The sequence below is a fragment of the Empidonax traillii genome, unplaced genomic scaffold (genome assembly GCF_003031625.1).
Source record: "Empidonax traillii isolate 1590-97213 ecotype Southwest subspecies unplaced genomic scaffold, ASM303162v1 scaffold1001:size240121, whole genome shotgun sequence".
NCBI lineage: Eukaryota > Metazoa > Chordata > Aves > Passeriformes > Tyrannidae > Empidonax > Empidonax traillii.
The window spans coordinates 1-22,790 of NW_020956194.1; the positions used below are offsets into that span (position 1 = coordinate 1).

Genomic DNA, 22,790 nt, shown 5'->3' on the forward strand with positions numbered 1-22,790 from the left:
GGACTGGCACTTGTGTTGAGACCAAGCTTCTAACCAAAGAAGTCACCTAAGTTTCTGCTTTCCTCTCTGGATTTCTTCTTGATTTTTCTGCAATAAATATATTCAAGAATAACATATTTAAAAAAAAAACCTCAGCATGCTAATACGTGCTCAGTTTGCTCTCTTAAGGTAGGGCAGCTTAAAATGGTTGTGCACAGCACCTGAGAGTGACAAGTCGAATGTTCTTGATTTGTAGGTGTTACGTTTACAACAAAAAGGGTCGGCTGGTCAACGCACCCTACGTGGACAACTCCTACAAGTGGGCTGGTGGTGGCTTCCTGTCCTCAGTGGGGGACCTCCTGAAGTTTGGCAATGCCTTGTTGTACAGTTACCAAGCCGGACAGTTTAAAGGCAGCGCCGGCAAACTCCTGCCCGGGTACCTCAAACCGGGCACGGTGTCCATGATGTGGACCCCGGTGCCCAAAACAGAGGTGTCGTGGGACAGGGACGGCAAATACGCCATGGCCTGGGCCGTGGTGGAGAAGCAGCAGCAGTGTGGCTGCTGCAGGCAGCAGAGACACTATGCATCCCACACCGGGGGGGCGGTGGGGGCCAGCAGCGTCCTCCTCATCCTGCCGGAGGAGCTGGGCCCCGGGGCCGGGGGTGCCCCGCCCAGGGGAGTGATTGTCACCATTGTGTGCAACATGCAGTCCGTGTCGCTCAGCGGCACCGCCTTAAAGATTGCCAGGGAATTCGACAGGGAAAAACGGGCACAGTGCCCTGACTGAGAGCCTGGGAGTGTGGGACAGAACCCAGGTGGTGAAACAGGAACAGTGAAGGGAGGAGGTGGAATTGGGGCTCCGAGATCACTGAGAACATGGGAAGAAAAAGCATCAAAAATTCCCTTAATTAACCTCTGCTAATGGTGCTAAACTTAACTGGAATTCATCTCTCAGGGACGTTCCTAACTTACAGAAAAGGAGAATGTAACAGTCAAGTTTGACTTCCTCTAGTACCTGTGTAAATATCATTATATCAGCAAGTTATTTTTATCAACTAGTGAAACACTTGACCAAGATTTAAAAAAACCCCTAGCATTGTTTTTTGCACTAAGCAGTACAAAAAATTATCTGCCTTTTGAAAAACTTCACACCTTGCTTTGAGCACACAAAGATGTTATTTGTTATTCTCACAGTTCCAGTCTGCCAAAACTGTTCAGTATTACTTTTTAAAGAAAAAGAGTTTCACTGTTTGATTTTTGTTTTCCCATAGCACGTTTCTTATTTGTTTAAAAAAGCCAACAAAGCCCAAACCTTGATGCTACCTCCAGAATGCAGATTTATACCAGAAGCAGGCTTTTGTCAGAGCTGTGGATTGTTAAGAGTTAGAAAAGAATGAAGCCAGAGCAATGTAAGTACAAATCTTTTTGGTTTTCAGATGTTCTCTCATCCATTTTTATTGGACACGGAGACTGTGTGAAAAAAATAGTTTACTGTGCGGTAAGGGGATTATTTCTGCAGTCAGATGCACCCAAATGGCACAACGTGGTGAGCTGCCAAACTGTCCCTTTGTTTTTGAATGATCCACGTGCTAACTTGGTACCAGAAATGGCACTGTATCCTGTAAAGTAAATATTCCTTTGCACACAGGAATTAGGAACTCAGTAAAATGTCGAGCCCTTTCTTGAAGCCGGCAGTAGAAGCCTGACAGACTTGGGAGAGGTTTTTTGGAAAGCCATCCTTTGCTCCATTGGGAGGTCTTGCCTCAAGGAGTTACTTTGGCCCAAGGCTGAAAAAGAAATCGTCCTGTGTTCCAAAGAAGCATTTTCACAGAATCATAGGATTGTTAAGGTGGGAAAAGACCTCCAATATCATCGACTCCAAAAGTGGCAACTGGATCAGAGCACTCAGTGCCTCGTCCAGTTCATTCCTTGGACACCTCCAGGGTCGGTGACTCCACCACTTCCCTGGGCAGCCCCTTCCAGTGCCTGAGCACCCTTTCAGTGAAGAAATTCTTCCTGATGTCCAACCTGAACCTCCCCTAGTGCAGCTTGAGGCTGTTTCCTCTTGTTCTATTGCTGGTTCCTGGGAGCAGAGCCCAACTCCCACCCAGCTTCCCGCTCCTGGCAGGGAGTTGCAGAGTGATGAGGTCTCCTCTGATCCTCCTCCTTCCCAGGCTGAGCCCCCCCAGCTCCCTCAGCTGCTCCTCGTGAGATTTGTGTTCCAGACCCTTCCCCAGCTCCACTGCCCTTCTCTGGACTCAGTCATGTCTTCACTGGACTTCTCAATGTCTTCACTGAATCCACTTGAGGTGTGAGATTCTCTAATCTTTAATTTTACTATAGGAATATAGTAACATGGGATCTCCAAAATTATGTCCCAAAGATTAACCCCCACCTCGCTTCCCCTGCAGTTGCATCAGACACTGTTTCCAGGCTGAGAACAAAATGAAGTATCTTGTCACGAAATATCTCCCAGTACTTACTTTCCTGCACTCTTTTGCAGCTCTGCTTCTCTGAATTTAGGGATAACACCTAGCAGAAAATAGCTCTACCTGCCTCTTTCCCAAGTTAGTGCTTTCACTATTGACTTCCTAGTTGTTACCTGCCCTGTGATGAACGTTCTGCTGCCACCTCTGTTCCCAGGGGGCCTGTGGTAACATTTATCACCCAGCACTGACAAACCAAGACATTTAATATTTTGAGGGGTCAGTGTTGTACCTACGTTTTTAATTGAAGCTAGTAGGACTGCTTTAGTTTACTCTTCATCATTTAATCATTCTTGTGCCTTAAAACAGTCAAAGCTTATACCTAAACCATTTGCTTGGGGTTTCTGGCCCATTCACCAAAACTTCACTTTTTTTATTCGTTAATGATGTCATTAATAATTGTCTTTATCTCAAGAATATCCGATCAGTGAAAAAACAAAGAGAACCCTTCTGAATGAGCTTTCATTGGCCAGGCAATAAATTATCTCCCCTTCCACTGCAGTGTATTATCTGACAGTTCCAACCAACACAGAAGGACTGGAGGTGAGCATCTTCTGCAACAGCAGCTTGTTTTTCCTCCCCAGTCCTGAGCACCTCCTGCCTGGTAAACCTGCAGCAGCAGAAGCCATTGCTTGTAGGTTTATCCTTGTCTGCACGTGACCAAACACTAATAAATGTAAATATCTGAAGTAGGAAGTGAATAATGGTAAGAACTAAGGCATCTCCAACAGCAGGAGATCACAGATAGTGTCTCACTCCCCATACAGAGTCTGTTTAGCCGCCAGTTTTTATACGCATACCATGTTGTTTATACTGTTCCTCCTGTAACTTAAGGCTTTCCAAAAGCCTCTGTTGTCAGTGGGCAGTGCTGGAGATGCCGTGATGTCTACATTTCATCTTCCAGTGCCTGGAACAAAAAGGGTCACTGCCATTCTCTGCTGTGGTGTTTACTAAATCATGAGTTCTTACCTTTTGGGGTAGAGGAAGAGAAGGCAGAGAGAGGGGAGAATAGGAATCAGTCTGGCATCTGTATTCAGGTCACAACTGTGCTAATAGCGCTGCTTTGATCTTCCTGTTTTATTGGGTGGACTGGCATCACAGGTGGGAAACTGGCCAATTAAGAGCAGCTTTCATGATAAACTTCCTCCTGTTTGAACCTTCATTGTGAAAACATGGTATGGCACTGACTCAGAACTGTACTTCCCTTAGAAGACATGCATATGCCATTGGTATATCTGTTTCTGTAGCAAACACCTACCTTTTAAATCTGCTAATTACAAGTGTTCACTGCTTGAAATAACTGAAATAAAACTTAACTTGCAAATGCAACCACTTGTTATATCAGGTTTTGTTGTTTTGGGTTTTTTTTATTGACTAGAAATGTACATCCTTTAAAAGTCATAAAAAGAATACTGGTTAAATAGAAATTAGCTCACCAAGACACCTGATCCTCTGAAAGAGATGTGGATGCACAACTTGAGATATTATTTAGTAAAATAAGACACTATTTTTACTTTATTTGAATGTTTTCTCGTGGTTAAAAACATAAACCCGTTTTTAACAGCCATTTAGAAAGGCATGGCTTTAAGGAACTAATTAAACCCCTGTTTCTTCACTGCAAAAAGGTAATTATTTATTGTGGTTATTTAATACTGAAAATATGCAGGTTTTTAATGACTAGATGCCATTCACAGCTCTTAGTGTAGTTCTGACTTTCTACTGCTTATGTACCACATGCCTTCTCTATCCTGAGTGCTCTCAGAGTTTTGCAAAAGTCTCCTTTATTTTTCTGGTGTGTAGAAATCTCAGTGTAGAAAGCCAAATGCAGTCTAGAGACCAAAGCAAAAGGGAGGGGAACACCCTGCATTCCAGAGAAACAGCTGGACACGGGTGAGTAACTTCACATTTTTATTGATCACCACGTGATAAATCACCAGCATGGTGAAGGGATTACACTGAAAGCAGAGGAGCCATTTTAAATCTATCCAGCTTTCACAACCCTTGCAGTTAGGGCAGCTGCAGGAATAAAACATACAAAATGCATTCCTAAAGCAGATTCTGTCACTATATGTGTTATGTTGCTGTAGTTGATGATTAACAAGGGGAAGGATGCAGCCAAGTCTGAGGCTTTTACCACTCTTTGGAAGGGAAATTACAAAAATAGAGCTCAGCTGTCTGCAAACTTCCAGGAAAAACTTGCACTTCAAATCATTTATTGAAAAAGAGATTCCAGCAGATTAGTCAGCAATAGCAGGTAATTTTTACAAAATCAGTCATAATTATATTGTTGTAGTAGGAGGCATTTTTAAACTGGTAAGGCTTTCAGGAACACAGATCCAAAGCCACGTGCTTGAAGTGTTCAGTGTTGCTTTCTTCTAAATGAACAGCCTGGGAAGGAAACACATAACGTAGATGTGAACAGTCCTTAAACTGCTACACTGCCTTGAAAATCTGTCCATCCAGGGTAAAGAGGAAAACTGATCCAGTAAATTCAAATTTCATGTCCAAGAGGTGAAGACTTGGCGCTGCAAGTCTTCTCTAGCTCAACCAGAACAACATGGCTGCGACATAATTCATCTTAAGGTAAGACCAAGGGGTACTACTTTAAAATGTAATCTGTATGTATGTTTACCTTTTCTCCTTTAAACAAGAAATGAATGTAATCTGGGTTTTAATTTTTTTAAACCCTGAAGTGATTCCAGTACATTTCAAGATACCAGTGTTATACCAGTTACCTGTATATAATTATCAGTGGCTATTTGTTCCACTGTAATTACACAAAGCAGTTTTTTATTAAGGACTGTGGGCCAGGGAACTGCCCTTCAAACACAAGAATCTGAAGAAAAATTCCCAATTCAGGGTCCATTAACAGTGTATTTACTGGCCAGTAAATGTTCCAGTTTCAGTTTCCAGAACCAAAGCTAAAATATTTGCAGGCTATAAAATGCATTTATATAAATGGAATATTTAGGCAGGCTATAAAATGCATTTATATAAATGGAATATTTAGGCAGTCCAACGTTGCCCCTTACCTTCTGTGAGCCTGGCTTTGCCCCCCGTGGGCTGACACAGCACAGTTGAGCACCCTACACACAGAACCACCGTCTGAGCGTGGCTGAACACGGTGGTGATCTTGTAGCATCCTGCAAAACAGCATTTATTGAACTTTCCAGGGGGTATTTACAGCATGGTTTTATTGTGTGTGTTACTCAGTCAGGCACTCCGAGTACACCTGCCCAAAAATGCAGCTGGATTTCACTGCACAACACACCGAGTCAAACGAAGCCGCTCATGGCTGTGGACTGAAGTACCTGCTGGTCTTTACATGCACGGGAAAGCAAGTTGGGACTCCCCATCCGAAAATCAACACAGCCCGAAGGCTGACAAGGCCTAATTTGCCTGTAATATGTGTCCTGCAAAGAGGTGGATCGACCTTCTCTGCTGAACACAAAAACACACCTGCCCAGAGAAATATTTAACTAGTAACAGGAGAACACTGCTGTTGACAAAGCCTGGCAGCTGTGAATACAAACACTGCTGTTCCAACCTGTGTTTGCTTTCTGTGTAATCACTGGTACCGGTAAGGCAGGTGCTGGGTTGCATTCTATAAAGCCAATGTGACATTTTAATCAGAAGGCTTGTACAAAATACTTTCACTAATTTCTCACGCAATGCTTTCACCTACAACTTATAAGTGTCGTGACTTTAGAAAGAATGAAATCACTTATACAAAAAAAAAAAAAAAAAGGGGGATTTTCACTGCTTTTCAATTTTTCCCCCTGAAAAATACTTCCAATTAGCCAAAAGGAATTTCTGGAGAGAGAGAACTTGTAAAGGATGTAATCTTTAATGTTGTCTTCTACTTGAAGCTTGTGCTGTGGATGCTTTGAGGCACACATTTAATCTCACTTTTTATACATGCATTTTTTTTTCCCCTTTACTTGCAAGGGTTTCATAAAGGGGAAAACAAACAAACAAACAAAAAGAAAAACCTCATGCCAGACCTCCAGAAACACTTCTATTGTTAAAAAACCCCACAGCAATATACAAAGTTTTATTTCTAGAGAACAACCTTAGATTAAAAAGAAGATACTAAAAATGTATATAATATATATAATACATATATAATAAGCAGCTGTTTTAGAAGGATTTATAGCACTCATAGTTTTGCGCCCTCCGCAAGGCGTAAACATTTTAAATACTTGCCCGGACATTTCACATCCATGAAGTAGGAGTTGGGGCTCTGCACGAGACGCTTCTTTTTGTGCTTTCTCTTCTCGTCCTCCAGGGAGGGATGCAGGAGGTCCTTGGCCAGCTGGGCGGGGGAGAGCAGAAGGGCCCAGCGTTACTCGGGCCGCACGGACAGCGAGCCCGCCCGGGGGGACGGGCCGGGCCGGGCCGGGCCGGCGGCCGCGGGAACGCGGGGGGGCCGCCCCGCTCCCTTAATCACCCCCCAGCCCCGCAGCCGCCCCGGGGACCCGCGGTAAACGAGCCCCTCACCGGCATCTCCGCCGCGCTCCGTCCCGACCGCCCGCCCCGCGCCGCCCCTTCCGCCGGCGGGGACGAAACGAAACGCGCTCGGCGGGCCCGCCCCGGCACCGCCCGCCCTCCCTCCCGCGGGACACCCACCCGTGCGGGACACTCGAAACGCCCAAGTCCGTCCGTTTCTGCGTTAGATGCTGACGAAGGTAGCGCCTGCATGTCACAGAAATCACGGGATTGTTGGCATTGGAAGGGACCTCTGGAGACCCCCCAGTCCAACCCCCTGCCCGGCCAGGAGCACCTGGAGCAGGTACACAGGGACGCGTCCAGGTGGGTTTGGATGTCCCCAGAGAGGAGGCTCCACACCCTGCGTGGGCAGCTGTTCCAGGGTCTGCCAACCTCAGTGTAAGGAAGTTCTTCCTTCTGTTGAGGTGAAAACTTCTTGTGTTTTAGTTTATGGCCATTGCTCCTCATCCTGTCTCTGGGCACCACAGTAGAGAGTCTGGCACCATCCTCTTGACAACTCTTGGAAATATTTATATCCATTAATGAGATGCCCTCTTCTCTAGCTAACTAGGCCCAGCTCTCACAGTCTCTCCTCATCAGAGATGCTCTAGACCCCAAATCATCTTTGTGGCCTGTGATGGACGCCCTCCAGTAGCTCCATGTATCCCTTGTAGTGAGGAGCCCAGACCTGGACACGTCATTTCACTCTAAATGACACGTTGCACAAAGCTGTACCTGTGTGCATGTGCTTTTGCAGTTTCCCACTGCCGTCAAAATGAAAAAGGCAGAAGAATTTCTGTTAGTTATCACTCCTGTGTTTATATTGATTTAGAGAACCTATGAGAAAAAAAGTACTGCAGATAGTGGAAATTAATTTTTTTTTAAATTTTTTTTTTAACTAAGACAAATATAATCTGTCAAACCGTAGTATTTAATCAGGCCTGGAACATTTAAAAGTGTAGTTCAATAGAAGTCCTCCTGGTGGCACAACAGACCTTAAGAAAATCAGTGTCGAGCCAAGGCCTTTCTGAAGAGAGAACCGATGCACTTAGCAAAAGTGATTTGAGAAGTTTGCTATGAGCACGAGCGAGGGTGGAAGTTTTAGAGAGGCATATCTTTCTGACAGCAATATTGCCAAAGCTGGGAGGGCCTCTCCCCGGTGCTGACACTACAGAGCTCTGACAACACTCTGCACCCCAAAGCCCTGCATTATTGTGCCACAACGGCCCCCTGTGCTGTAGCACCCCAAGCCAATATATTGCTTTTCCTCTCTCCCCGTCACAGCCACTGTAACGGGGTAATGCTGTGTTAGCATTTTTGCCTTGTGTGCCGGGGTGGTGATGACACACAGACAGAGGTATTTTGGAAGTATTTCTTGTTGTATCATGGGGAATTTAATAGGAAAGGCTCTGACTCATACTTTCCTCTGCATGCTGTCCTGTGAAGCCAGAACATAAACCAGTTACCAGCACAGAGTCAGTTCTTGAGTCTTAGCTGTCCCTACTCCCTTGCAGTCCTTTTCAAATGTATCTCATTTTTATCTGCAAGCACAAAGGAAAGGGGACAATCTATTAAGGCTGCTGATTTGGTATCTGAAGGAGAATGATGTTTTTCTTGTTTAAGAAAATACTTTCACAATGGATAAAGCCAACAAAAAACCCCAGAACTTCTGACGTGCCACCCTTCTTCCCCTCTTCCTCCTGGCCTTCCCTTCTTAAATGTCTTTCCTGCAAGGAGCTTCTGGTGCCTGAGGAAGACTTCAGAGTCACATTAAACATTGGTTTCTGTGGAAGGAGGGGCACACAGGATGATCTGAAAACAGGATGTGCTTTGGACACATTCCTCTGTTTGGTTCTCTATTTTGGTTTTGCCTGGAGATTCATTTCCTTTTCGTAACTGCCTGTAGTTCAGTGACCTGCTGAATGAGTCAGTTCTAATGCATTACCTTCAGTCTTGCAACTGAAGATTGGTTTTGAAGTTTACTCTTTAGAAATGAGAAATGCAGCACTGAGTGTAAGCTGTGAGTGAAGGAGAGCAGTGCTGTCTGCACAAAAATGGTGCGGCCTACCGAGAGATTCGGCTCTAAGAGAATGACTTCCTCTTTCCAGCAAGCAAAGGCTTTGATCTCCTTTCAGGGAAAAGAGCAAGAAATGTGATGTGTCTGCCAGAATGACAACAGAAACGTCCCCAAAGCTGATCTGGAGATGTTCAGAAACGACATAATGACAGTTGGGGTTTCTGTTTCCCTCGCTGTTTGGAGGCTGAACCGGTTGGTGTCTGTGGGGATCTGTGCAGTGGTGGCTCCTGCTGGGCTGTACAGCACCAGCCCTCGCTGTGCCAGCCCCTGCTGACCCCACTGCCACCCTGTTCTGCCCCACTTGTGCCCTCCTGCAGCTGACTCTGGGTGGGTCCTCGGGGTTTGCTGTCTGACGTGGTGAGAACTCGGGCTTTTGGGGGGGGGGGGGTTGCTGCAAACCCTCGTGTAAACCGGCTGTGGTCACTGAGTCAGTGTGTCATGAATGATTTAATACAAACAAATCACCCTAATCATGCTTAGAGTGGCTGTCTAGAGTGCTGAAATGTGGAGGGAGGGGTGTCTCTGCAGTACTGTCATTAAGACCATTTAGATTTCCATGCTCTAACCACCTCTAAGCTGCGCTCAGAATGAGCAGGTTCACTTCAAGTGGTGTGTTTGATCCAGAATGCAGTCAGCCTGGGGGTCTGCCTGCACTGCAGGATTAAGAATTTTAATTTTAATTGATTATGAACTAGTGGTGTAAACTGTGGCATATAATAATTAGGTTTAAATATGCTTATGTTGAGATAGTTCAGATTAACACTGGAACTTGAAGAAAGTCCACTTTTAGCACTACTGTGATCAGAGTAATTTCAAATGTTGAAATTAATGGGTTTTACAGATAAGACTCTAACAGTGCTTTTTCTTTCTGGAATTGAACTGTACATACTTTATGTAATTTCCTTTCCCAAGAATGACTTGATTTAACCTCTTCTGTATAAATTTCTGCAGTATATTCGTGTGGAGAATTCATATATTTAGATCACTAGAGTAAAGGAGGATACTGTTCTTTGTATATTAAACCAGTGCATAGATCTTCTTAAAACTAGGGCTTGAAAGCAGGACGTATCAACGTATCAAATGCGGTGAGACAAAGTGTAGAATGAGCACAGAAGTATCTACCTGCAGTGAAAGATGTATTTACTGGAACTGGGGAACAAGGGACATTTTCCTAAGGGAAAGTCACATGATGGTCATCAAACAGTGAACTGCAGAGGCTCCTGCCAAAGTCAGAGTTGTTCTAGATATGCATCAGAAATGTTATGATGTGAGCTAGCAGAGTCCAAAAGCAAACCTCATGTTAATCATTTGTGCACAGGTGGCACTCAGGGCGAGACTGCCTCTTAAGATTATCTTTTAGTGCCAAAATAACAGGATCTTAGTTCTACCAACATGTTTTAAACTCTTACTGGGTTTTTTTTAAGCCTTGTACTTAAACAATTAAGATGCAGAATTTCCTACAGTTTTGTATGCATTGAACAGAAGAGCTTGATTAAGACAAGATCTTGACACATGTCTCATTTGCTTAACTAGTCTCACCTTTGATCTGAGCCAGGGAAAAGGATGTTTGAAAGTTAGAAATAATGATGTCAGTTGAGAAACTAAAAATGAGAGTAGGAATGAAGTAACAATGTAATCAGCTTGGGGTTTTTTCTTAGAAACGTAGGTGTTGGTAAACAGGTGTTTTCTGATTTTATTAATGTGTATGCAGAGATTTTTGAACTTATTGCATATGAATAGAGGGAGTAATTACATTTTGTTATTCATATCAGTTCCTTTCTTAAACTGAGGGCTTTAACAGGTGGACTTTACATACACCCCAGTGACTAATGGAATTCTGCCATATCTTGGTTAGGACTCACCTCTTTATTGGATGAGCGTGAACTGTGGCACTGATCTCCCTTTGTGACAGGTGACCCGCCTGGTGAGCGAGGGAAAGCCTGGGGATGTGTCTTCCCGGTGATACTGTGTCCCACGGGATTCTCCTGGAGAAGCTGCAGCTGGACAGGTGCACTCTTGGCTGGGTTAAAGACTGTCTGGATGGCCAGGCCCAGAGAGGGGTGGGAATGGTGTCACATCCAGCTGGGACCAGCCACTAGTGGTGTCCCCCAGGGCTGGGCCCAGTCCTGCTTGATATCGTTCTTGATGATCTGGACAATTGAGGGCACCCTCAGTAAGGTCACAGATGACACTGAGGATCTGTTGGAAGGCAGGAGGGCTCTGCAGAGGGATCTGGACAGGCTGGATCTATGGGCCAAGGCCAATTGTGTGAGGTTCAACAAGGCCAAGTGCCAGGTCCTGCCCTTGGGTCACCACAACCCCCTGCAGCTCCAGGCTGGGACAGAGGGGCTGGAAAGCTGGGAAAGGCCCTGGGGGTGCTGGTGACAGTGGCTGGACATGAGCCAGGTGTGCCCAGGGGGGCAGGAGGCCAAAGGTACCTGGGCTGGATCAGCAGCAGCGTGGGCACAGGACCAGGACTGTCCTCCTGTACTCAGCACTGGTGAGGAAAAATCCTGTGTCCAGTTCTGGGCCCCTCGATTCAGGAAGGACATGGAGGGGCTGGAGCAGGTCCAGAGAAGGGAACAGAGCTGGGGAGGGTCTGGAGCACAAGTCTTGTGAGGAGCAGCTGGGGGGGGCTCATCCTGGAGAAAAGGAGGCTCAGGGGGGACCTTCTGGCTCTGCAATCCCTGACAGGAGGGGGGAGCCGGGGGGGGTCGGGCTCTGCTCCCAGGGAACAGGGACAGGAGGAGAGGGAACGGCCTCAGGCTGTGCCAGGGGACAGTCAGGTTGGACATCAGCAGGAATGTCTTGCTGGAAAGGGTGGTCAGGCCCTGGCAGGGGCTGTCCAGGGAGGTTTGGAGTGCCCAGCCCTGGAGGTGTCCGAGGCAGGCTTGGCCGTGGCACTCAGTGCTCTGGGCTGGGGACAAGGTGGGGATGGGGCACAGGGGGGACTCCATGGGCTGGGAGGTCTTTTCAAACCTTAATGATTCTATGATTCTGTTCAGGCAAAGTGTTGGGGTATTATTTTAGGAGTTGTAAAGGGTTTTTAAATTCTGCTTCTTTGCAGTGTATGAAACAGGATCAAACTGTTACAACCCCACCTGCTTTTACATCGAGACACAGGTGAGCCATAGTTTCAAACACTTTCTATTTCCTGCATGTTCAGTGTTCCCCTCGGTGGTTCTCCTGTGCCAGAAAAAAATGAATTGTTGTTGACTGAAATGCAATATAAACCAAATGTTCACTTTTCCATTTCAGTGCAATAGCAAAGACTCCAAAGGGTTTTCATGGAGCAGGAATCGTCGTGGTGTGGTTATTGAACCTGAACAGCTCTGACAGTGCTGCTCAAAGTCGTACTGACTTGTTGCGAGGTATGCAATTGTACAGTTACAACTCTGGGAGATCAGGAAATGTAACTCCTCATTTTTACACCGTGTTTTTAAAGTTCATGGCTAAGAAAACATCTGTCCCTTGAATCTGGCAAACTGGCACTTCTCCAGATCACAACAGAACGCGATATTGCGAAGCCCCAGCGTAATTGAAGAGGGAAGTAATTTGCATTATTTCCCTATAAAAATCCTCCCGAGTAACAGATGGCGATGGCAAACATATTGCTCCAGAGACGTAGGAGAGCCTGTGTGTTCCATAAAACTCCAGGGTGAAAATTAACCCCGAAATTTCTCTCCTCAAAGCTGAAATGTGTTTGTGTAGTAACGTTCAGCATGGCCATAATTACGCTGCACAGCAACTCACGTCTCTGAAAGTGCAGCTACAGGGAAACATTTCAGAGACTAATTTTTCATTTGCAGTTTCCTATAATCCAATTATTCATGTTAGACTGATATAATTAACCAATTTGCTTTGACTGCTTCTGTGCCAAGTTGCCATTATCATTTATAAACTCAAATCTTGTACTAAGCACTGTAACAACTCAACATCTCAACAGCCTGACTGCTAATTACACCGTCCAAATATGGACCAAGCAGCCAGGTTTCCAAATTCTGGCCTGTACTGGGCAGAGAGCCTCCAGTGTGTTAAAAAAAAAAAAAAAAGGAAAGAAGAAAAAAGAACTGGCAATTCCCCCCATCCTTGTTTTGCAGCCTTGGTTATCCTCTATTACAACACAGCATATAATGTCTAAATATAAAATTAGATTTCGCACCAATTAATTGGAATACAGATTAGCATTCATAGCTCTTACTGAATTCATCTTGTACAGAGATTTACATCACACCTGTCATTGGATTTTTGATGATTTGCTACCACAAACGTATTTTGGCCAGGAATACCACCAGAATGAGACCCTTACCAGGGAAGATTTGGAATAATTAGTAACTAGAAGCACAACAGCTTCTGCTTTTTTGAGGTTTATAATAGCTGAAGGTATTTATCCAGAGTGATTCCTCAGAATCCTTTGCACAGATACATCAGTAGCCAGGCATTAGACCAGTTTAGCCCTGTTTCACCCCAGGGACTTGCAGGAGGGTGCCTGGGCAGGTGGTGCCACAGGGCCATTCCTGCACAGAGCTCAGGGCAAACCTGGGAAAGGAACACTGCAGGATGACAATCCTTTAATGAATGATTTGGGGAAAAAAAAATCTCTTTTTCCTTTATTTTCCTAAGAGAGAACTGAGAACTGTCGTAGTGATTTCTAGCGTTAGAGAGTTCTGTTTATAGCTTTTCCAAAGGCTACAATATTTAAATTAAATTAAAGCAGTAGCTCTTTGTTGTCATGTTGAAGTGCTTCAGTAGCACTATTTATTTTCGTAGTGCCTCGTGACATCCCGTGGGGAACGTGGAATAATGAATGTGTGACGAGGCTGCCTCACACTGAGGGATAATTACTAGTGGGGGGAAAAACACCAAGATGGGTGAAAGTGTTTATTGAACCACTCTAGAGTATGTGAACCAACTCTATATATGAACCACTCTAGAGCACACTCTAGAGTGGTGTTCTGGAACACCCACACCGTCAGCGCTGCTCTAGAGCACCTTGTTCTACAACACCCACGTTGTCAGTGCTGCTCTAGATCAGACACCTGAGAATCACAGAATTGACCAGGTTGGAAAAGACCTCTGAGATCACCGAGTCCAACTCTTGATCCAACCCCACTGTGGTTCCCAGCCCATGGCACTGATGCCACATCCAGTCTCATCTTAAACACCTCCAGGGACGGAGAATCCACTCCCTCCCTGGGCAGCCCATTCCAATGGCTGAGCACTCTCTCTGTAAAAATTTCTTCCCAATGTCCAACCTAAACCTCCCCTGGCACAGCTCCAGGCCGAGCCCTCTTGTCCTACTGCTGGTTGCCTTGTTCTGGAACGCCCACATTGTCGGTGCTGCCCTAGAGCAGACACCCTGTTCTACAGCACCCGCACTGTCTGTGCTGCGTGAACACAACTGCTCTGCGGTGTGCACAGCACACAGACTCGCCGTGCCCGAGGCAAGGGGCGAGGTCACACACCGCAGTCTCGTTTCCCCGGTGCTCGCTGGTGACCCGCGGTGAGGTGCCACTGTTTAATGTGCCGCTCGGACACACAGCTCCGTGCCTCTCGCCGGTCCCCAGAGGGATGCAGGCGGTGAGAGGCCGCCGGCCGGTGCCGGCCCTCAGGACCACATTGCCCGGCGGGCCCGGCGGTTCCGGCGCTCTCTGACGCGGCGCTGCCGCTTCCCGTGCGCGGGCGGCGCCTCCCTCTCCTTCCCTCCTCCCTCCCGGCCGGAGTCCCTCCTTCCTTCCCTCCTCCCGCGTTCGCCCCCTCCTGCAGCGGCGGCGAGCCGAGCCCCGGGCGAAGATGGCGAAGACCTACGACTATCTGTTCAAGCTGCTGCTGATCGGCGACTCGGGCGTGGGCAAGACCTGCCTCCTGTTCCGCTTCAGCGAGGACGCCTTCAACACCACCTTCATCTCCACCATCGGTGAGGGGCCGCCGCCATCCCCGCGGGGGCAGAGCGGGTCGTGCCCGTGGCCGAGCGGGGAGGGAGAGAGAGAAGGAGGAAGGGAGAGAAGGGCGGGGGGCGCCGCCCGTGTCGCCGCGGCCGCGCCGGGGCCGCTCCGTGGGCGGGAGCCGTGAGGGCCCCGCGCTGAGGGGGAGCGGGGGGAGCCCGGCCCGGCCGGACTCGGGGGGTTGGTTCATCCCGATCCCGGGGCTGCGGCCCGGCCGGACCGAGGGGTTTGTACCGGGGCCGCGGCCCGGCCGGGCCCGCCCGGTGCGGCCGCTCCGCCCGCGGCAGCAACAGTTGTTTGGGCCGGGCCCGCCGAGCCAGCGCGGCCCGCGCTGGGAGCGCTGCCCGGGGCTCACGGAGCGCAGCGTTCCGTGCCCTCCGCTCGTCGGGCGCCTCGTGTTTGGGTGCAAACCCGCCGAAAGCGGGAGCGCTGGGCCGGCTCGGGCTCGCTGCGGGTCGTGCTGCGCAGTGACAGCGCCCGACCCGCCCTGGCTGGCAGTTGGACTCCCCCTTCTCCCCCCGGCTCCTCCAAATGCGTGTGTGTCTGTCTGTGTGTCTGTCTGTGTGTGTGTGTGTCTATCTGTGTGTGTGTGTCTGTGTCTGTGAGTGCTCCTGGACACGGGGGTCACGCCTGTGAGATTTGGAGGAGTTCCCTTCGAGCTCCTGAGTCGACTTAACTTAGAAGCTCCTTAGTAACTAGCTGGATCAACCCCCTCCACAAAAGTTGGGTTTTGTTGTAAATTTGGTTGTGAAAAAGGGTTTCCGAAGCTTCAGTAACCTTTTTTAATGACAACGAGACGTGATATACCAAAACAGACTGTTGTGACTTGTATCTCTGTCGAGTTTAAAATACTTTTCTGCTGAAATAAACATAAGCAAAATTTTCAAGGTCTTCACTGAGATGTTGTTGAATTGAAATCTCGGTCTGGCAAGACTTGAGATTTATGGGTAGTTACTTGTAGCTGAGGCCACTTTTCAAGTGAAGTCCGCTGGTTTTGGGACGAGGAGGTGAACTGCAGTGGAGGTTGCTTGTGTTTAGGAGGGCAAAACTAATGCTGGCTTTGAAAAACAACCCTGAGAGAATGCGTAGACTTTGCATTGAAAGGAAATGGATTTAAAGATGAAGCGGAATAGCATGTGACTTGTTTTATGTCACCCCAATGCCCTGTCCTCTTCAGACATTTTATTGTGCTGAACTTAGTGCACAAGGAAGAGATATAATTTTTATTTAGGCCGATGTGATTGACTAAATGAGGTGTGGCTGGCATTTCTAATGCTTTAAGAATAGCTTTTCTACATTTTTCTGGAATATTTCTTTTCTCTCTGCAACCGTTTTCAAAATGCTGTATCAGTAACACCAGCTAATTAAGGCCTGAGTAGCATTTTACCTTAACAGGTATTTTGCTCTACCTGTTGTAGAATAAAAGGCTTAACAAACAATTATAAATGCTGTATCATCTAAAAAAAAAAAGCCTACGTTGGTACTGTGCTAAATAGAAAATATCTCTTTATACTTCTAAAGGGAGAGCTCACGTAAATGGGTGTGTCTGTCTTCCAACGATTTTCTTGATGTTTCTTGAGCTGCTTAGCACCTTGATTTTTTTTTTCCCTTACTGATTCACTTTGAAGTCTTGATGATTGTGAACATGATGCTCTTTTTTCTTAACCTTATTCAGTAAATATAGGATTTGCTCTCATTTCCTTCCTTTTTATTTGCTTTCACAAGGGCTTTATTTTTCAAAAGGAATCAACCTGAAGAAACTTACTGAGAACGGAGGCAAACTTCTAATTCCATAGGTGGTACTTGTGATTTCACAGGTACATTTTCCTTCGTTCCTTCATTTGTTCCCTCCAGTCCCATTCTGTTTTGTAGCAAAGGGCCTCCAAAGAGGGGAGTCGACGATGCAGGAAATAGTGAAACTGTTCATAAAGTGCTGACGTAGCTGGAATAAAAATACTTGGGTTTTTTTCAGCCTTCCTCGTGTGTTGCATATATTGCTGTTGGGTCAGCCGTGTGGCTCTAACCTGTTTGCTCCTGAAGATGTGCTCACCTTGCCTTTAGCTTTCATGGAGGCTTCTCAACGCTGCTCAGTCTTACAGTCAGGACCGGTCCCTCTGATGAGCTGAGGGGATGCCGTTTTTAGCAGTTCTGGTTTTTCCCTTGACTGATAAAGCACGGTTAGTGTGGTGTGGAGGGGTGCAATGCTTTCCCCGAGCAGGCAGGTCCAGCTTTAGGGTCCCCAGATCAGTATTCCTCGTTGAGTACACCGAGTTTTCCTGGAGCTGCCAGGCTGCTTTGTTTGTGTGTTCTCCACAGAGTGGGTTCTGCAATATGGTGTGTGTTCAATTAACAATGATTTTAATTGGTATGTGTGCTACTGTGTCCCTCAGTTCTCCTCTGGTGTCTCTGCTAACAAGATCAGGCTTGGTTTAACTGCAGAAGTCTGAGGTGTGTGATTGAGATGTGTTGACATCAAATTTTATCATAGTTTAATCTTATGTACTTACATGCTGATTTTGAGTCAGGTGAGTCATTTAGGGAGTTGTTTGACTGTTTCAGCTTTTTTCCTGGATTCTGCATCCAGAAATTAAAACGCACTTTGTTGCCATGATGGAAGGGTCGACATCATAGTGCCAGATAACTTTCCTATCATGTCTCACTCCTGTTGATCTTTAGTAGTTTAACCAGGATTAAACTACAACACTTCAGTTAGCAGAGCAGCGGAAACACTTCCCAAAAAGAAAAAAATAAAGTAGGAGGGAGAGATGGAAATACTGCTTTATTGTAGAATATTTGTTTTACTCCGCCTCAGAGCTGATATTATAGAATTAAGTCAGTAATGAGTTGTGGTTGCTTTGCCACTGTGCACGAGACACTCGTGTGGTACTTTGCAGGTTCCCTTGTGTTCTGTGTCATGCAGAACATGCCTGCAAGGCTCCATCCTTGGAGATTGCTTGGAGGTTGGGAAATGGGCCTTTGACTTTTCTCCCCAAGACTTTGGTCGTGCTGTAATCACCGTTGTTCTGATTCAGGCAGCAGGGACTTCCAGCCCATGCCCCGTGGCCAACAGTTGCATAAGAAGTGGGATAAAGGTGCACTGCATATTTATTGATAATCCATCAGACTTTTTTGTGTTGTTTTTGGGGGTGACTGTTGGCACAGGAGTTTTTCTGATCTTTGTTTTGACTGCCTGGCATAACTAATACCTTCAGCAAACTTTGCTACCCGTCAGGAGAAGTGAACCAGGGATCTTTCTCTCAGATGATCCTTTCAGTTATCCTGAGTGATGTTTTCAACCTGTGAAAGCACAGACTGGCCTCCAGCAAGTTTAAATTTGTTACACAGGGCTCTGCAGCTGTGTTTGGAGAATTTCTGAAAGGGCTGACGAGTCCCAGGGAGGATCAGCTTTTCACTGTGACCACGGGATCAAACTTTTTTTACAGTGGGTGTTATGTAAGGTTGTGTTGTTTCGTTTGCTTCCTGAGTGGAAACTTCTGCTTTTGCACAGTTCAACATGGAAAGTAAAATGCAGTTGAGTCAGCTCATTTTCCTACTTCACAGCTCCTAAAGCAAAACTTCCCTTGGAGTATCTTCCGTGTGTTTTGCTCGTAGTTCCATTGTGATGTACAAGGAGAGGAAGAATTAATGCAGCAGTCTCCAGGTATCTTAACTCGCTGTTCAAGTAGTGCTGTCTGGTAAAACTGGATTTGGTTCATCATTTGAAATAATAAGGTTTATCCTTTGCATTCCTTTCAACTCTCTGTGTCGGCTGCGAGAGGGAGGTTGACTCTTCAGCTGACAGCAGTTCTGACTCCATCCAAGGGCTCGCTGACTGCAACAACATGGGTCGGATTTATTTTTTTAATCCAAGATGATATCAGCATTTGGCAGGAAGCTGCCCACGAGATAGCACTGGATCTGAGAGCTGAAACCATTTGTTGATTTTTACAGAAGTAACTTTTCCTTAGCCTACATCTTCCAAAAGAGGACACCGCTCTGGCAGGCAAGCACGTGTGTGCTGACCTTTGAACACTTAGATGAAAATCCTTTGTCAGGCAGAACTATCAACTTCCCTTTTGCAGCGAAATTTCCATGTCTGTAACACGTAATGGAAACTGGTTTAGTGTATTCAAGTCAAATTATGCCTCATTAAATATTTCTGCTCTCCCCCCCCACGGTTACTTATTCGTGTGATAGACAAAGGATTGGTTGTTGGGTTGCTGGTTTGGGGTTTTTTTTTCCCCCCTCCCATTAAGGTTCAGCGTTCCCTGAGTTTCTTTGGGCTTCTCCAGATGGTGGGAGCTGTGGAAGAAAACACATCAATGATAGATGAGCAGAGGGAGGGAGGCACCAGGAGAGCACTGTCAGTAGCACGTTATTAATGGTCGTTACCACAAACGAGTTGTCAGGGAGACTTTGAAGTGACTGGGATGAGTTTGGGTGTCTCAGGTGGCAGCACTGTCGGGATCTGTGGAATGAAGTGTGTGTTCTGGGCTGGTAGGGCCTGGCACTGGGGTATCTCTTGAGTACAGAGTGAGGAGGAGGGCGGGGGGTTACATGGAATGGGGCACACAGGATGATGGCGGTAAATACCAAACCGGAGCAATGATTCTGTTTTCAGGGGCTGTGGTGGGTGGTCAGCAGGGTTCTGTCCTGATCTTGTAGCTGGAGACATCACAGGTTAAAAGCATTAAAGTTTGTGTTTCTGGTGACCTTAAATACGATACTGACACCTGGCTGGTGACAAAGGACATCTCAGACTCTGGTTTTCATCTGCTGCAGGGGATGTGTTGCCCTCTGTGCTCCGCAGCGACGGAAGTGAAATGGTTTGGCTTTGATTAAAAACGCTGCTGCAGCTCCGTGGTGGGCTGTGTGAAACACTGACAGATGTCTGACTGTCGATGCCCTTCCCAACTGGCAGATGGGGGGCTGTCTTGCTTATGTGTTACTGGGTGTTTGAGTGACAGGAGGGCAGCTTAGGGCTGCGTTTGGGACTTAGCTCAAATGCAGAGTTAAGAGCACAGACTGACAGCGAGTAAGTGTAGGAAAAATGTATTGGTTGAAGACACAGAGCTTCTGTTTGGGCATTTTTTATGTGCTTTTTAGTCCTTCTGCAGTAGGTCATCCTTTTGGTAGAAATACATCTTGAACTGTCTTATTTCAGAATTTAACTGCCATTATTATTATTATTAATAATAATAATAACACATGCAGTATTTATGGTGATGCTTTATTTCATATTTTGTGGTAGAAGGTGGGTGTTTTTAATTTGAAGGATATTATATTGCTTTTTATGTTTAATTGGATGTTATGGGAGCTTAAGTGCCAACTCATCAGTCTGACTAGATGTATAAAATACATCCCATGCTTTTCTAATGGGAATAAACTATGAATAATAGTAACATCAACAAAATTACACTGTGTGAGGCTCTTGCACAGAGTTAGAATCACAGAATGTCCTGAGGTGAAAGGGACCCACAAAGATCTTTGAGTCCAACTCCTGGCCCTGCACAGGATACTCCAGGAATCCCACCCTGTCCCTGGGAGCATTGTCCAAACACTTGTTGAACTGTGTCAGGTTTGGTGCTGTGCCCACTGCCCCGGGGAGCCTGGTCAGTGCCCAACCACTCTCTGGGTGCAAAAACTTTTCCTAAAATCCGATCTGGAAATTGGGGAAAACACATTGAGTGTAAGAAACTGGGCAGAGCTGAAGTGGCTGCCAGCCAGGGAGCTCATACTCTGCTTCCTGCCCCCACACACCCACCAAAAATTTCATAGCTCTCCCTTGGTGATTCAAACTGTCTTGTCTGTATGGTGTGACCTCGGCTGGGATTGGAGATGAGGTATCTGTGTCAACACAAGCATGGAGGGAAGGAGGAAGGTACAGTCAGAGTGATGGCCTGGGAGAACTCTGGCTTAGCAGAAGTGATTTAGAGAAGAGCACTGGAATATGCAATGCAGAAAAATGAGCTGAAGAAATTAAAGAATTAATTAAAGTTAATTCATTAAAAGAACCTCGTGTGATGTAGAAAAAGAAAACTCTTATGTTGGTATGGCTTTCCCTAACAAGTTATGTGGTTTTGCCTCTTAATCCAGGTAGTTAAAGCCTTTCAAAAAGAGCTATTTCATCATTCCTGTAAGAAGTTAAGCAAAGCAGCCCTTCTTTCCTCATGTCCTTTGCCTCCCAAACAAACAAACAAAATCAAACCAAAATCCCCATGTGCTTACTTACCTCATGTTAAAACATGGGCTTAAAAAAAAGCCATGAGAAAAATTACGTTCTTGGGCTGCTGAGAGTGCTGTCTGTAAAATAACTTCAGGAACTCTAAACCTTCTGCTTTGACTTTTCAGCCTGATCTCGCTGCCTCACTATGTACCTTCCACACTTGCTGTATTTCAGACTCTAACTGCAATTCCCAGATGAGATTATTTATTTTAACAAAGATAATTCTTACTGGATGAGACATTTTGATCTCCACAGTGTAGGCATCCACTTCAAGTGGGAGCCCTGAGACTTGGAAGAGGCTATTTAAGATAAAAGTGGCATCTCCATTTCTCACTGGACAGACATACCGGTTCATCAGGACCAAAAATTACAGAGCAAACCCAAACCTAACCTTTTTGACCTGTTCTTACTGTCACAGCTGGCCTGGTGTATGAATAGTAAACAGTGAACTTTAAATCATGATAGTATTTAAATCAAGGTGGTATTGGTTGCATAGGAATTTTTAGTAAGCCTTTTTTTTTTTTACTTTTTGGATGCTTAAGATGCTAACTTTGGATGAAGTAATTTGTGTTTTTTTCCTGACAGCAATATTCAGTTAGAGTTATCTTGGTTAAAGACAGTGTTTTCTACATCTACAGATATATCTGGTTTGCAGGCAAGAGATTTGGGATAATTTTTTCCTGTTCTTGGGGTTTTACTTTGGGGTTTTTTTGTTGTTTTTTTTTGTCTTGCCTATTGAATGATGCTTTTGCTACGGACCAATCATATGACCTCTCAAATTAAGCAAAGAATCAAATACCTGTATTCATAAGCCACCTTCTAAATGGGCAAGTGTGGTGTTCTTACCCCTGAAAGGTGTGGCAGAGCTTTTCTTCTTGGGGTAGAAAGCCACACACTGCACATCCCAGAGACCTGAAGGGAGGAGGAGCCTGCAGTGGGTGGCAGATGCTCAGCTGTCCCACAGCTGCACTGCAGCTTCATGGCTGTGGGGTTGGGCCCCTGGGAGATGCTGTAGCTGTTCCTCTTCCAGTCCCAGCCACAGCTGGAGTGTGAAATACTGAGCATTTCCTGCTCTGGCCTGGAGCTGCAGCTGCTCAGGTGATATCCTGCTGTAGGATCCACGCTGGAGCTGCTTACAGCCCACTTTTGGGCTGCCTTTTGGTCTGTGTTAAGTAGGGTTTAGTTTAAGCTTGGTTCAAGGAGCCTGTGCTCTGCTCCCCAGAGGAGGAGAGGTGTGACTGTGTGTGCCTGTGCTCGTAGGTTGTGCCATCACTTGTCATTCCTGGTGATAAACTGAGTGATGGGACTCAGAGATGAAAACCGACCCGTTGCAGAGAGGTTACTGCTCGTGGCTCTTGCTGCTGACAGGACCTACCCCAGTTCCAGCTGGCTGTGAAACTGTCCCCTCAGCTCAGCCCCTTGGCCACTGGCAGCGTTTGCTGCTCTCCAGTTGCACGTTGGCTTGAGAGGAGCGAGTTCTCTGAGGAGCTCAGCTAATGCATTCCTCCTGGAGACAGGCAGGCTAGAAATAACCCCCAAAAGAAACAAACTTCGCTCTCTCTATCAGTAGTGCAATTTTAACCTATTT

General features: G+C 46.2%; 3 protein-coding genes across 8 annotated transcripts in view; 2 read left to right on the forward strand and 1 right to left on the reverse strand.

The window, feature by feature from the left end:
- The first annotated feature begins 179 nt into the window (after positions 1-179).
- Positions 180-16,111, forward strand: LACTB (lactamase beta). 2 transcript variants are annotated; one of them, XM_027903951.1, is made up of 3 exons: positions 180-999; positions 6,303-6,305; positions 16,102-16,111. In XM_027903951.1, exon 1 carries the CDS (start codon positions 219-221, stop codon positions 765-767), a length of 549 nt encoding a protein of 182 aa, XP_027759752.1. In that variant the 5' UTR covers positions 180-218; the 3' UTR covers positions 768-999; positions 6,303-6,305; positions 16,102-16,111. The 2 variants fall into 2 exon arrangements, with proteins under 2 accessions (XP_027759752.1, XP_027759751.1); XM_027903950.1 differs by lacking the exons at positions 6,303-6,305; positions 16,102-16,111 and adding an exon at positions 1,252-1,735.
- On the reverse strand, positions 4,362-7,005 carry RPS27L (ribosomal protein S27 like). Its single transcript, XM_027903952.1, has 4 exons — positions 6,967-7,005; positions 6,673-6,781; positions 5,499-5,609; positions 4,362-4,854 (listed from the first exon to the last, which is right to left on the reverse strand). Exons 1-4 carry the CDS (start codon positions 6,970-6,972, stop codon positions 4,826-4,828), a joined length of 255 nt encoding a protein of 84 aa, XP_027759753.1. The 5' UTR covers positions 6,973-7,005; the 3' UTR covers positions 4,362-4,825.
- The window catches only part of RAB8B (RAB8B, member RAS oncogene family), a 32,498-nt gene continuing 24,350 nt past the window's right edge, over positions 14,643-22,790 (forward strand). For 3 of the 5 annotated variants that reach the window (XM_027903947.1, XM_027903949.1, XM_027903948.1), the window contains exon 1: positions 14,643-14,948. In XM_027903947.1, the coding sequence (XP_027759748.1) occupies positions 14,825-14,948 (124 nt within the window). In that variant the 5' untranslated portion in view covers positions 14,643-14,824. The remainder of the gene's footprint in view (positions 14,949-22,790) is intronic. The other 2 variants (XM_027903946.1, XM_027903945.1) reach the window with 2 other exon arrangements.

What these genes read in the sequence shown, in the direction of transcription:
- RPS27L (XM_027903952.1), bottom strand. An exon ending in CATGGATGTGAAATGTCCGG is followed by an intron (nt 5,610 to 6,672) that starts GCAAGTATTTAA and finishes GCTGTTTTGCAG; the next exon opens with GATGCTACAAGATCACCACC. An exon ending in CAAAGCCAGGCTCACAGAAG is followed by an intron (nt 4,855 to 5,498) that starts GTAAGGGGCAAC and finishes TTTCCTTCCCAG; the next exon opens with GCTGTTCATTTAGAAGAAAG.
- LACTB (XM_027903951.1), top strand. Translation starts at nt 219, where the DNA reads ATGTTCTTGATTTGTAGGTGTTACGTTTACAACAAAAAGGGTCGGCTG.